Raw genomic sequence first — 15,229 nt, forward strand, 5'->3', positions numbered from 1 at the left:
GATCTAGTGTCTTTGGCATGACTGAATTTGCTATCATCAAAGACAACAAACGTGTGTTATCCTTTAATATGACAATCATGAAGAAATTTCAGTGGCACTAATAGCTTTGAGTTTGGAATTTATCACCCAAATAGCCCAGATACTGTCCACATGAATTACAACCACGAACAAATACTGGAATTATGAATGGACCCATGGTGACTGGACCTGCCCTCCCTGCTAGCAAGAGGTAGGATAAGCCCAAGATGCCCGAGCGAATGCTTGATAAACACTGCAGGCTATGAGCCAAAAAAACAAAACATCAGATCTATTAAAATACTTTAACTGCATTTAATGCAAGAAAAATGTGACAATTACAACAAGTGAAGGCTAGCTAGCTTAAGCACAGAATAGTTGGTGTTATAATGTATAACAAAGAGCAAAAATGTCAAGTCAAGACCTAATATGACCATTTCACTTTTAACACACATTCTAACTATTTTTCACTGCCACAAGCTGGACTCTCAGTTCATCCTATTTTTAGTTAGCATATACATAAATGGGTGATTAAAGTGAAATCTGCCTAAATTAATAATTAGATCTCCGCTCAGTTTGAATTATTGGAGGTAACCAAACTACGTTAACCAGGCAATGTAAATGTGTAATGCAAAATGAAAAGGGATAGTTAGGCAAATGTCAATTATACATCCACAAAATCTGCAAATAATATCTTATAGCAGTTAAAGTGAGAGTGAAAGTGCATGTGTGGGTTGACTGCAGCATGTGGAGCTGATACAGGTTAGGTATTTTGATAATAAACTATTCAAAAAGATTTGTCAGATTTTTTTTTAGTATTTGAATGCAGAACAAATACTTTTCATTTGTTTAATGCAAATTATCACTATCATTATTTTGAACACAATGTTAGAGGCATTTTAGTTTACTTTATTTGAAGGTTATTAAAAAAGTAACACAAATACAAACTTGTGGAGTTTCAAGGGGAAACTAACCTAACCTGAAGGCACTGTCAATCATAACTGAACAGTTATAACTATTTGCTGTATGTGTTCAATCCACTGTAATGGTCACTGTAGGCATGAAATGAAATGCATTGCAGCATACTTTATGCAACAATAAATCTGATTCTTTATTGACAGCTGTAGTTGACTAATGATGCTGTCTGCTTTTTTGGCAGATTTAATTCATTTTTAGTCATTGTGGGCATTTTGCCAGGGAGCAATGTGAATGTTGGATATTTCTGTAATACTGCATCATCATGGAAAGCAAACTACTCTATTCATCCATTAACATTGTCCTGCGAAAAGGACTTTTCACTATCAATTATTTCAAAACGACTGCCCATTTCTAGTTCCTTGTGTAACCTACTACCTGCACAAGCCAACCCAGGGTTAAGTGGAAGAAGATGGATGCATGGATGGATGGATGGATGGATGGATGGATGGATAAACTGAATGAGGACATTGAGCTGATAACACAGGAGAATGATGTAGCACACTGACAATCACAAAACAGCTCAATATTTAAGGATTGATCTAGACAGGTGTGCTCATTTCTCCAAATGTCATCAGTAAGTGTTTAGTTTTGATTTTTCGTTTTATCACTTACTTTTATATGTGCGCCGACATACAGTACACATGGATATTAAGAGAATGTACTTACTGTAATATCCATACAGAACGGTGTCTTCAATTTGCCCTCGGGTCTCATTGTTTGCTGCCCATTCCTGGATGTTAACCAGGGAAAAATCAATGGTTAAAAGTGGAATCAAGGAAATGATGTCAATATAATAATCAATGAGAAACAATAATGAGTATAAAGCATATTTAAACCATCATAGAGGGAGAAATGGCACCTTGCTTCTAGTAACTAGTAAAGACAGGGTACAAAAAGCAGTACACATCGGTTAGAGAATGAGTCCAAGACCCTGGAAAAGGGGTAGGTCATGCCTAACTAGCAAGCATATGGGCTCTGACAACTTTGCTTAGCTACAGTAAGTTCACAAACTGAAGTCAGACATAGAGAATGGTGCAAAACCAACAGAGATGGAGGGAATAACTCAAAGCTTTCAGACCCATCCATGCCTCAATGTATTTTTATTGACATATACTGTAGCACAGGTGTGGGAATCTGTCTGTCACTGCATGGCTTTAAGCATGAATTCTCTAATTTGAAAAAAAAAGTATGAAAGGCAAAAGGATCAAAAAACAGTAATTTAATAAGCAGTTTTTGAAGAGGAGCAATATAAAGGAAAATGGCTGTGTCATTGCTGCCTCTGTAGTGTCAGGATTCTCACTGCACTGAGAGACGCTCAAATGATTTTCTTCCATCAGAAGTTAACATTCTCATGGTTCTTTGATTTCTCTGTTTACACTTATCATCGAAAAGCCACCACTTGCTTTCAAGCCTCTTTTCCAATTTTTTATTACAAAGTGTAATCACCTAGAGATCACTAAGAATCATGTTTGATTAAGCAAGTGAGGGATTATCTTCCTGATGAGTTAATGTGTGCAGCCTATGTCAAGTGGCTATGACTAAATAGTATAATAAAAAATAAATACCCTTTAGTAATCAAAGCAGTTCACAACCTAGAGGCAACAAATTACCTGCTGTTCAAATGAAGATATCATTACACGCTTTGCTAAATCTTCAAACAGATAGATACAAATGCAATGGCTCGGTAAAAAAAAATGATGAAGCAAGAAATGCATTCAGCTCTTAGTTTGGACAACAACAACATCCACATCATCTAAGAAAATGACAAAGCACGGTTACAGGCTGCCTTAGGAAAACTCATTAGTATTTCTGAAATCGATTGTGAGCAGAAAAGATTCTCACCTTATATGTGCCATTGGGATACTTCATGAATGAAACGAGGAATATATCCACTGGTAGAAGTGCAGATGTTATCAAAGCAATGGCCAGTGCACATATTGCTGTGATAGTTGAAACAACTTCGCTCTCCTGACGACTTTGAAATTTCCGAATGTAGACCCAACAGAAAACCAGGATTAACTAAACAGAAGAAAATGTGATCAAGTTAGAATAAATGGAAAATAATATCACACTGAGGAATAAAACAGATGACTGGCAAATAATGAATCTTGGAGACTAAACACAGTATGAGCAATTAAACTTAATCTTTTTTGTTTACGTCTATATGTAGGCTAATGCAGCATACAAAAGTTAGGAATGTTGGGAATGTTGAAAGTGTATTTAATGAGATAATTGACTAAATATAATGTGATATACCATATCAGTGTTTTTGTGCTTTATTTTATTCAAATTCAAATTCAAATTTATTTATATAGCACCATATCATGCAGAAGCAGTTCAGAGTGCTTTACATATGGACAACATATTAAAAGTAAACAGCAATAGATATACAGAAGTTCATACAAAGACATTTAGGGAAATGCACAGCTAAACAGAAAAGTCTTAAGTTTGGCTATGAAGGAGCACAACGTCGGGGCTTTTCTGAGATCATGTGGTAGACTATTCCACTCTGGTGCATAGATGCTAAAGGCCATGTCACCTGATTTGGTAAAGGCTCTAGGCACATGGAGGAGATTTATTCAACTTCTTTTTGTGCCCATCATATAAAGTCCTCCTAGGCTTGATCAACACTGCTTAGAAACACTAGCTCAAATACAGTATGTGTTGCTCACGGCTGAAGAGAAATACTCAAACAGAGTGTTTACATAACAAGCAGGGAATTATATACTGAAAATAGCTTGCAGGTGCTATGGAACAGCTGATCTGATTATATCATCCTCCATCTCTTATCCTCTGTGAGTACAGCCTGAGCACAAAGGGGCAATAGCTGACTTTTTAGTAGCAGGATTAATATTTCCATTAGAAGCTCAATTATGTGCCACAAATTTATTTTAGTTTTCTACCTTTGAATTAATTCAAGAATTTGTTCTTGAATTATCAACCATTTATTCTGTTGCTGCTTAACATGAAAAAGACAAAGAGGGATTGCCATCATAACCGGTAGGAAACTCATTAGACAGAGAAGCAGAAGAGGGGCTCCAAAATGACAAGGTCATATTCCAGGCACACAAGCTGTAAGAAGAGAGGACACTGCTAAAACAGGTCCCCTCAGATCAGGGGCTGCCATTCACAGACAGGATCAATTAAAGGCCCCCGGCTTTAAGCTTCTGGCTGCTTGTTTTGCCAGGTAATGACGCGAGCTTGGCATCCAAATAAGATCCATTGAAAGGTCTGTTCAAATAAAAGGGGCTGCTCGTGGTGAGCAGAAAAACAGAGCAGTTTACTGGCACTCAGGCGCTCTTCTGATTCAGCTACGTGACTCTAAATGGCAGCTCAGATAATGAGTGCTAATTTGAGCAGCAGATTACCTAGCTGACCAACTCCAAAGCATTAATGTAAGTAGCACTGAAGTCACAGCTTCACGTGGGAGAAAAAAGTACCTCCTACAGTCAGTATTAAATGAAGGTTTCATGATGATATCTTTTTGTTTACAATAACTGTGATGAAAAGCGCCCATCCATTTTAATCAACAGCACAAACTAATTCATTTCCGGAGACCATCATTTTGACGAGCATTTTAAAAGCGCTGATACCGAGCTACGCAATTTAATGATGGTGTCACCAGGATATATCAAACCATAAATGTTAATTTATAAACAAAAGAATAATGATAATGAGGCAATACCAGCCCTCTGTTCTGGACGCCGCTTTTTTCACACTAGTATTAATACTATATAATATAAAACTACACTTAATACAACATTAGAGCTTCCTACAAAACAACAGCTGGTTAAGTGTGTCAGGGCTAATGTTAGCTAACGCCAGCCCAAAGCCAATGTTGACGTTAATACACCGCAGCCATGTCGCGTCGGATAACTCCTGAACCAAGACAGCTCAAAACATCCCAGAGCAACAGTCTGGCGCTCCGCTGCCTAACGGAGCGACGTGACGACTTTGTACTTGCTTACCAGTAGTATAAAGGTGAAAATAGACCACCCAAGCACAGACTCGGAGAGGAACGACTGGGCCGCCATCTTCACTTCCTGCAATAACAAAACCACGTGCTTCTGGTGACGTCAGCGCGGTGGAGCGCGAGCAGCAGCGGTGACGTCTCCGCAGAAAGTCTGCATGACTGATCATATGTCCAAATGTGTGCTGACAACTGCAGGGGTTTTACCTATGGGTTTTTACCGAGTTTAACGGGTTTACGGGGCAGCAATGCAACACTATCATTGTCACGTTTATTAAACCTGTCTCCCAGAAGCAGCAGAGCCCTTCAGTAGTGGGAAAAGTATTTAGTTGTCCTAAGTAGCACTAAACTACTAGATAAGTGAATGCCCTTTAGTTTTTTTCTGATTAGCTATTAATAAGAGGGGCACATGATCAGAAAGGTCCCAACCACGGTTCAATTCAATTCATTTAACACATAAGCATGTGTGTGTGTCCGTTCATTCAGCTGTAAGTAAGCAGTGTGTGTGATTTGTTGGGGGCCACAAACAAAATCTTGTTTAGGGCCACCAAAATCCTAGGGCCGTACCTATATAACCTTATTGCTGCATCATAACTAATACAGTAAAGTTGTTTTTACATGTTCATATTTGTTGTGAAGGTTCAGACTGGAGCCACACAAACCACCAGGACACAGAAGTTGCTTGTATTTAATCTCTGTTTATTAGTTTGTCATTTGAATTGAGGGGGTGGTGTCACCGAGTGCCATGGTTCTAAACAAAGAAAGAAAGAAAGGAAACAAAGTAATTCATGCCTGATAAATATGACGAAATACTATTAAATTAGAATAGGCTACAATCAATCTTTTAAGTTCATCATCCATTAACACATCAAACCAAAAGATTCTCATTAAACTTAGGCATGTTAAAATACTTGAAACTTAGACATTGACCTTAACCTTAATGCATTGAAATAAGTTTAGATTTACTTACAATGAGATGAAGTCAAACACGCATGGCAAACTCAGGTGAGCACCACCAGCACACACACAGAGTCTGGAGACAAAGGAAAAGGGGGAAGGCCTCAACTGGGCCTCTATTTGTAAAGTGGGAGGAACAGTGGGAGGTGCTCACATCTCCATCTTTAGAGTTTCCTCTTTGGAGATCTCAGCCTTGGACTTTGTGACAGCCGCCCCCGTATTTGTGCAGCAAATACGTACATTTTCTTCAGTCTGTGATCCCAGGAAGTGGGATCAATCTAGCAACTGGTCGTACGTATTCTCTTCCCTGCATCCTGACCCTGGCACTGCGGACCTTACCATCCTGTCCAGGGTACACTTCAGTTATTCGTCCTACGGGCCATGAGGCTCGAGGGTACTGGGGGTCAACAATCAGTACGACCTGACCTAAATCCAGGTTGTCCTTGTCCGACTTCCATTTTTGTCTCGTCTGTAATGTGGGAAGATAATAGTGAATGAATGTTGTCCAGAAACGATCTGCCAAGATCTGGCTGTGACGCCATGTCCTTCGGCCAAGGAGTTCACTTGAGCAGTAGATTGCCTGAGGAAGAGAGGAGTCAAGCCGCCCCATGAGCAACATATTTGGTGTTACTGGATCTGGATCGGCAAGGTCAGAGGAGACGTATCCAAGGGGCTTTGAATTAAGGATGCCTTCAACTTCAACCAGTACTGTGTGCAGGACTGTGTCTGTTGTTGTTTGCTTCCCCAATGCAACGTAGAGGGCTGTTTTAACTGATCTTATTTCACGTTCCCAGCTCCCACCAAAATGTGGGGCAGATGGAGGATTGAATTGGAATCTCACCTGTGTGTGGGCTAATTTCTGCTTCAAATCCGACGCCATAGCCTGGAAAGCATTTCTTAGCTCCGTCTCTCCTGCTCTGAAATTTGTTCCACAATCAGAGAGGAGTTCAAAGGGTTTTCCCCTACGTGAGACAAATCTTCTGAAGGCCATCAGAAATGTATCTGCATCCATACTGTTAAGTAGCTCAAGATGTACACAGCGTGTTGTTAAACATTTAAAGAGTGTGCCCCACCTTTTTTCTGTGCGGCGGCCGATTTTTACTGTGAAAGGCCCAAAACAGTCCATGCCTGTGGACCAGAATGGGGGCTTTGACAATCGAAGGCGGGCTGGAGGAAGATCGGCCATTTTGGGGATAACTGGTTTGGCTCTCCATTTCTGACAGTCTTGACATTGATGTTGATGCTGGCGAATGGCTTGACGACCACGCAGAATCCAGTACCTCCGTCTCATTTCTCCCAGGACGCGCTCAGGGCCTGGGTGCAGTAGTTTTTCATCATAATGCTTAATAATGAGTCTTGTGACATAATGTCTGGGATCTAAGACAATTGGGTGAATGGTGTCGTGGTCAAGGGTTTCTGCTCTTCGGAGTCGGCCTCCCACTCGGATTAAGCCGAGTTCACGGTCATATTCAGGAGACAGGGGGAGTAGTTTGCTATTCCTTGGAATAGATTTCTCACCTTTAAGGGCGTTTATCTCCTCGGGGAAACACTCTGATTGAGCTCTTTGCAGAAGGTGCTTCTCTGAGTCAATGTACATTTGGGCTATGTTTGAACTGTGATCCGCCGCCCCATAGAGCATAGTCTTTGTTTCCTCTATTAAGTCATCCCAGCTGCCGTACTTCTTAAAATCAGGAAGGTTTATGCCAGTTGACATCATTGTTCCACAGAACATTGACTTCCTTATTTCCTCAACTGGTTCTGGTTCAGCTGGTACAAGTGGACTGGTTGGCCAGCGGTCAGCAGTTAAGAGGAGGAATGGGGGGCCTTGACTCCATCTGTGTTGCTGAGAGAGCTCCAGGAGGGTTTTACCCCGTGTTACATCATCAGCTGGGTTATTCTTTGAGTCAACATACCTCCAGCTTCTGGTGTCAGTCAGGGTCTGAATCTCAGCTATTCTGGTTCCAACAAACACCTTGTAACGGCAGGAGTCAGAGGTCAACCAGGACAAGACTGTTGTTGAATCAGTCCAGAGTGTCACAGACTGTTGGGGAATAGTGAGCTCAGCACTGAGAAGATGAGCCAGCTGGGCACCTGCTAGAGCTGCACACAGTTCAAGACGAGGGATGGAAAGCTGGCGTTTAGGGGCTATGCGAGACCTGGCCATGATGAAGCTGACATGAATGTTCTCAACATTGTCCTCAACCCGAAGGTAGGCGACTGCGCCATAGACGCGCTCTGAAGCGTCGCAGAACACATGCATTTGGGAATCTGATGTGACCGAGTTGATGCAGGTGGGTAGATAACAGCGGGGGAAGTGAATGTCAGGGAGATTATTCAGTTCCAGCTCCCATGCTTGCCATTGCTTCAACAGGCTTTCTGTTTTGATGATGTTATCCCATCCTCTTTCCTGTTTCCATAGGTCTTGAACCAGGATCTTTGCTCGGGTTATGAAGGGAGTCAGATAGCCCAGAGGATCATATTGACTTGCCAGCACTCTGTATATATTCCTCATTGTAGGTTGATGGTAGGTGATTGATTTAGTTTTGTAGCTCAGCATGTCTGTCAGGCAGTTCCATTGGAGACCTAATGTCAGTTCTTTGGGGTCTCCATCTCCTGAGAGCCACAACTCACTTGTTTTGGACTTTGCATCTGGTGGAAGATGGTGTATGACAGCTGGATCATTACTAGCCCATTGTCTGATGTCAAAGCCACCAGTTGCCAGCAGAGGGCGCATCTTTTCAATGAGCGACTTGGCTTGGTGAGAGGATGGGAAACTTTGGAGGCAGTTATCAACATAAAAACATTGTTGGACAGAGTGGAGAACCTCCTCATTTCCATCACAGTGATCTTGGACATGTCTGTTGACAGCGTAGATGGCGCAGCATGGACTACAGGTTGTTCCAAAGGGCAACACTTGCCATTCATACACACTTGGCTCCTGATCCAGCTGCATCCCTCTCCATATGAAACGCAATAAAGACTTGTCTTCATTCAAAAGGCGCACCTGGTGGAACATACCTTTAATATCTCCACAGATTGCGATGGGATGTAGGCGAAATCTGAGGAGAACTCCCAGCAGAGAGGGGCCGAGTGTTGGACCAGGCAGAAGACATCTGTTCAAAGTTTGTCCCATATACTCAAAGGAGCAGTCAAATACAACCCTGTGTTTGTTGTTGTGTTCAACAATGTGATGTGGGAAATACCAGATCTCTTTAGGTTGGTTTATCTGTTCACTGGGGATTTGACAAACATAGCCAGACTGCACCAGCTTATCCAGTTCCTCTTGGTATTTCTCAGACAGTTTGGGATCCTTGGACAGGCGTCTTTCTGTGGCGCAGAGACGGGGCAGGACAGCTTCCTTTGGAGCTCTAAGGACAGGCATAGTAGGGGCTCTAAGCAATGGAGTGGCATAGCGCATTACACCATCTATGTTTACTCTCACCGTCTTAGAGTTGAGAAGATCAAGGGCCAATTTATCCTGTTTTGATCTCGTGGCTGTCTTCTCATTCACATAGGGCAAGGTGTCAATCTGCCACAACCTTTCCACATTCCTGAGTAGTTCACTTTTGAAGCAGGTAAGAGCAAAGGAAACATTTGGCTGGGTTTGTATTACATTAGCTGGCCCTTGGAGAGCCCATCCAAGCCGGGTGTGCACTGCCAGTGGACCACCAGGGGGCCCCATCCGTATCTCCTCTGTGGCCGTGATTAGATGGGCATAGTCTGAGCCAATGAGAACCAGGGGACATGCATGGTCAATGGGCTGTAATGGGATACCATCGAGATGGTGATATTGCTCTTGTAGCTGCTTCAGGGGTATGTGTGTTGTTGAGATAGCCCAAGGTTCTCTGCCGTGAAAGCTTGATTAATAACATGTCTTTCATTCGGCTGGTTTAAGAGGGGAAATTTCAAAGGACACAGATGCCCCATCCAATTGCACTATATCATGTCTTACTGTGCATAGGGAGAGAGTTTCAGGCTGAGTGGCGAGGCCCAAATGTTGGACAGCTTGGGGGAGCAGAATGGACCTATCTGCACCATCATCAAGAACTGCGTGCGTTTTAAGGGTTTTATCCCCGTTGTGTATGAGTACATTCACAACCTTCAGCATTACTTTACAAGAGCGATTAGGTTGGTCAACATAGAGGAGCTCAGAGGGGAAGATGATGCAAACATCACTGTGGCCGATTTAGATAGATATATGGAGATCATGGAGAATGGTTAAGTGAATCTCTTTACATACATTACATGGCCTCTTCAAGGTGCATTTATCCGTTTTGTGTGTTCTCCCACATTTAGTGCATCTCCCTTTCTCACTGATCCATTTCTCAATGTCGGTCATTGTGAGTTTCTTAAACTCTGCACATGAGCCAAGGAAGTGGTCTCGAATGTTACAGTAGGGACAGTATGGTTTAGGTTTAATAATAGAATTGGCAGTTACCTTCTCCTTGGAGTGTGCTCTCGATGTGCCATTCTCATCAGATGTTGACAACAAGTAGACAGAGGAGACTGGTCTGGAGGGCTGACGCTTTCCAGTCTGCTGTTTTTCTTGTTTGTGAAACTCCACAGCTCTCTCTGATATGCGTTTGGCCCTTGATTTCAACTGTAGCCAGGTTGAGAGGTCAAGGAGGGAATAAGTTCTGGTTGCCTGTCCAGTGAGAATGCCTCGGTTAATACAGTGCTCAATGAATCCATCTCTGTACTGTACAGGGAGTTTACTGAGGAGTTTATCCACATGGGAGCCACATCTTAATTCGGATCCTGTAGGGCCCTCCAGTGTCAGCAACATTCCCACCAGAGCATGGATAGAGAGAGAGAAATCATCAAAGGCCTCAACATCACCAATACGAATAACAGGAGAATTCAATATTGAACCAATCTCACTCTGAACTAACAGCCTTGGTTGACCATACTTCTCCTGCAGCGCTTGAAGGGCAGTAGAATATGGTCTCATATCATGCATGCAAGATCTGGCCAATTTGTGGGCTCCTGGGTGTTTAAGATGTTCTAAGAGGACCTGGTATTTGAATTGCTCAGTAAGATGGGTGTGGTTGTCAAGGAGGTTATCTAAGGCCATTTTTAACAGAGCAAAATCACTTTCTCTACCACTCTTGAACACAGGGAGTGAGGGCTTTGGTATCCCATAGGCTGAGGCCAGGACCAGATCCATAACATTGGGGGGTTGCGAGTGCACAGAACGTGGAGGCAGAGATGATATCTGCATAGGTGGTAAACTCCCTGCGAAGGTGGGCTGCACAGGGCCAAGCATGGATGCAGATTGATTGGGGGCTTGGACTGAGCTTAAAGCTACAGGTGCATGCCTAGATGGGATTTGAATAGGGGCTTGGACTATGCCTAAAGTTACAGGTACATGGTGGGTAGAGAGGGACGGTAGTATGGCGTCAGCAGGCAGAGGGGGGATATATGACTGGACAGTAGATGTGGGAACCTGGACAGGGGGTAGGATTTGCTGCGAGGGCTGAAGCATAGGATGAATCTGAGGGGCAATGGAATAGCCAATTTGTGATAGTGGGGGTGTTGAACCAGCTTGAGACTCGGCATATCTCATGTTTACAGGGGCAGGAGTAAATATTCTGGAGGGAGGGAGATCATAAAAGGAAGTGGAAGCTACATGGTCATGAAGAGATGATGATGTTGGTGCAGAAGCTGGAGCAGGGTGATCATCTAGGAGGTTTTCTCTAATAAAACTTGAAACAAGCTGGGCTGCCTCAAGCTCTTGCTCCTTAATGCGGATGCGTCGATTTGTTGCAACCTTTCTGACAATTTTCTCTCTCTTCTGTTGGGCTTCCTGTTGTCTTTGCTGAGCATCTCTGGCCTCCTTGTCTATCAATGCACATTCTGTATCAAGCTCCTCATCCTCCCTCTGTTGTCTTTTCAACTCCTCCAGCTCATCTCTCCTCTTCTTTTCCTCAAGGAGGCTGGCTTGGAGATCACTTAAGACCGAAGTACTGCTGCCTCTGGAAAACCTACTAATTCGAGAGGCTGAGGGGAGACTGGAAACTGACTTGGAGCCAGTCTTACTATAAGCACCACTGCGTGGGCCATGGGACTTTATAGATGTTTGTTGTGGCAGTACATGGACTCCGTAATAGTCAGGGGGGCGTCTATGCCTCCTGGGTCTCTCTTGGCCGCTGGGCTCTGTGAGTGGGTTCTCAGGGATTGTGTAGGATGCTGATGGCAAAGGGGGAATTGATGGTTCAGGTGGAAGGGCAGGCTCTATGTGTTGAGTGGATGAGGATGGCCGAGGTGATGTTTGAGACATTACAGGGGGAGCCTTATCCATGTTAGGCTGGGTTATGTCTTGTCCACCTTGGTGTTCATCCGTGAATTCAGGAGAAGCCTGCGCTTCATCAGTGATCAGCCCATCGACCGGGTTAATGCCAACAGCCGTTGAATCAGCTGAATCAGCCATTTTAAGTTGCTCTAGACTGTGGACATGTGGAGTGTGGCTCAGTCTCCGGCTCGAAGGACCAATTTTGTTGTGAAGGTTCAGACTGGAGCCACACAAACCACCAGGACACAGAAGTTGCTTGTATTTAATCTCTGTTTATTAGTTTGTCATTTGAATTGAGGGGGTGGTGTCACCGAGTGCCATGGTTCTAAACAAAGAAAGAAAGAAAGGAAACAAAGTAATTCATGCCTGATAAATATGACGAAATACTATTAAATTAGAATAGGCTACAATCAATCTTTTAAGTTCATCATCCATTAACACATCAAACCAAAAGATTCTCATTAAACTTAGGCATGTTAAAATACTTGAAACTTAGACATTGACCTTAACCTTAATGCATTGAAATAAGTTTAGATTTACTTACAATGAGATGAAGTCAAACACGCATGGCAAACTCAGGTGAGCACCACCAGCACACACACAGAGTCTGGAGACAAAGGAAAAGGGGGAAGGCCTCAACTGGGCCTCTATTTGTAAAGTGGGAGGAACAGTGGGAGGTGCTCACATCTCCATCTTTAGAGTTTCCTCTTTGGAGATCTCAGCCTTGGACTTTGTGACAATATTGCTAACCACTAGCTACTACAAGGCTACTAGCCTAGCCTACTTGATTACTTAATTGATGATGATAATAATGAAAATAATATAAAAACATTTTGTTAATCATTTTTCTGTAGCTTTAGTTAAGATATTTTTACTTTTACTAAATGAGAGGGTTAGTGCAGTTGAAAAAGACATTTCTGTGTCACTTGATTTAGAATAAGAGCTCAAGACACATCAAGTTGAGTATTTTGGCTAACCAAATGGATACCTGAGACAAAGAGCACTGCATCTATAGTCTGGACTCTAACTGGACCCAGGAGACCCACCAAATATGACAATATGATCTTTCTGCTATTTCCTGTCATGCTTTTGAGTAGGCTATTAGTCACTCAGTCTCCCTGTATGCCTTTTAATCATTTACAGTCGCATTTCTGTCAAACATTGGTTAGTTAATCCACAGTGTACATGATCATAGTAGTGTTGGTAAAAAAAAAAAAAAAAGTAGGTCCATTTTCAGTACTTATCCAGTATGTGGAAAGATCGCGTGGTTCATTGAACATTAAACTTGGTGAAAAGGTAAGTAGGCCACAGAAAATGACAGTGCAGTGCATCTGTAGGCTGCGTTCCCTTGTGTAGAGCTGATCATTGGGGTAATACTTGCTATCAATTATACTGTACACCACAGAGGCCCACACGAGCCCACAGCTGCTGATATTAGAGTTGAAGCTATTTCCTCAGTTGATACAATAGTGGGTATTTTTAAGGAGTCAACTGCAGAAACATACACCAGAAACACAGATTTATCTTTTCCTGTGATTAACATTGGCAGAGACTGGACTAATAAAGTAGTTTGGGCACTGACTCTGTACCATGTGACTATCTGCCATGGGTTGTTACCTGTTATGCGTCATATAATTTCGAACAGTCAGCTTCAGTAAGAAATCCACAATATGACAAACATCACTACTGTCGGATATGGCGCTTCTTTAAACACATGGTAAGCTGTTTCCTTTTTCTATTCTTCTACTCCATGACTAGAGGGGCCATCGATCTCTATGACTGTATGTATTTGTTTCAAGTATAAAAATGCATCAGTTGTGATACCGCTCGAGTTCTCACAAAAGTTTATTCTTTAGAGGCGCGGCTGGGTATGAGCTTCTGTTTCATTCAGGAGGGGATCCGAAGTTATGCAGCAATGGGATTATCTAAACTTTTTCAGACTCTCTGTGAAGTGTAACATTCAGCATGAGGGTTTCTTTGTGCATGGCGAGCTTCCACCCATACGCCAGGCACCATTTTCTTCAGTTCTTATGAAATAAATTTGCATACAGACCCCATGGTATCTTAACATAAGAATCTACTGCTGTCTTTTCATTCTGCCTTCCTTTGCACCGTTTTAAGTGCACTGTGTCACAGAAGTCTGCTCCATTTATTCTGTATATTGTCCCTTAAATTACAACAGTCTAAGAGTGTGCAGTCATGCTTAACCATGTCTGGAATTATTGAGACAAAATTGAATTACTACTTGAGTAATTACTTTTGCGAGGCGTGGACTAAAACAGTCGATGGTGACATTGAGACTCTAAAGTTTTCTGAAAGTGAAAATAACAGTTCTGTATATTGTACTGGAGAAAATTTGTCTATATTGCTAATTGGAATAAGGAAAATTCATACCAATTAATTAGTTGGTCACTGTTTAATTGGACACTTTCAAATTCAACTCAACTAAAATCAATAACCATATATCTAAGCTTATTTTATGTCCCCGACTTCAAACACTTTAATTAAACTAATGTCTTCATTCACAACCCATTATTCACTAGAAGGTAGGTCTACTTAATTCAAGCTACCTTTGAAAACTGCAAATGCCTTTATCATGCAGCTTGGCAATGTGCCCTAATGGAGAGCATGTACCATAGTCTATTAAAAGCTGGGGGAAGTGTAGGAAATTGCCATGTCTGTCACTCAGTGGAGGACTGGATATCTTACATTTGATTTTATGTTTGTTATTTTTACCCTTCTTTTAATTGTACAATGATACTTAAGGCAGCTGAAGAGGCTGCTCCAGTAATCAAATCACAAACCCATGTTACCGATTCAGTGTTATCTCTAGAGGATGATAGTACTCTCACAGCAGAATTATACTATCACAACCTCTTCTCATCCACTTTCCTTTTTTTTCTGACATCCAAACTAGTTTTCCCAGCCCAGCTGAAGAGCACAAGAGGTGTTGCAGAAATAGTTCCAGCTACAATAGCTGTGGCCCTGAAGCGCTTGTGCTCACCGTCAAATTTGTC

The 15,229-nt window shown here is 42.3% G+C and overlaps 1 protein-coding gene across 1 annotated transcript in view; it reads right to left on the reverse strand.

The window, feature by feature from the left end:
* The window catches only part of lmbrd1 (LMBR1 domain containing 1), a 51,553-nt gene extending 46,507 nt beyond the window's left edge, over nt 1–5,046 (reverse strand). The window contains exons 1-3 of the mRNA XM_085800306.1: nt 4,962–5,046; nt 2,836–3,012; nt 1,660–1,723 (exon numbers count right to left, since the gene is read on the reverse strand). Coding sequence (XP_085656432.1) covers nt 1,660–1,723; nt 2,836–3,012; nt 4,962–5,027 — 307 coding nt within the window. The 5' untranslated portion in view covers nt 5,028–5,046. The remainder of the gene's footprint in view (nt 1–1,659; nt 1,724–2,835; nt 3,013–4,961) is intronic.
* Between the last annotated feature and the right edge of the window lie 10,183 nt (nt 5,047–15,229).

Source organism: Trachurus japonicus, chromosome 15, assembly GCF_045865225.1.
Source record: "Trachurus japonicus isolate A0001 chromosome 15, Traja_1.0".
Lineage (NCBI taxonomy): Eukaryota > Metazoa > Chordata > Actinopteri > Carangiformes > Carangidae > Trachurus > Trachurus japonicus.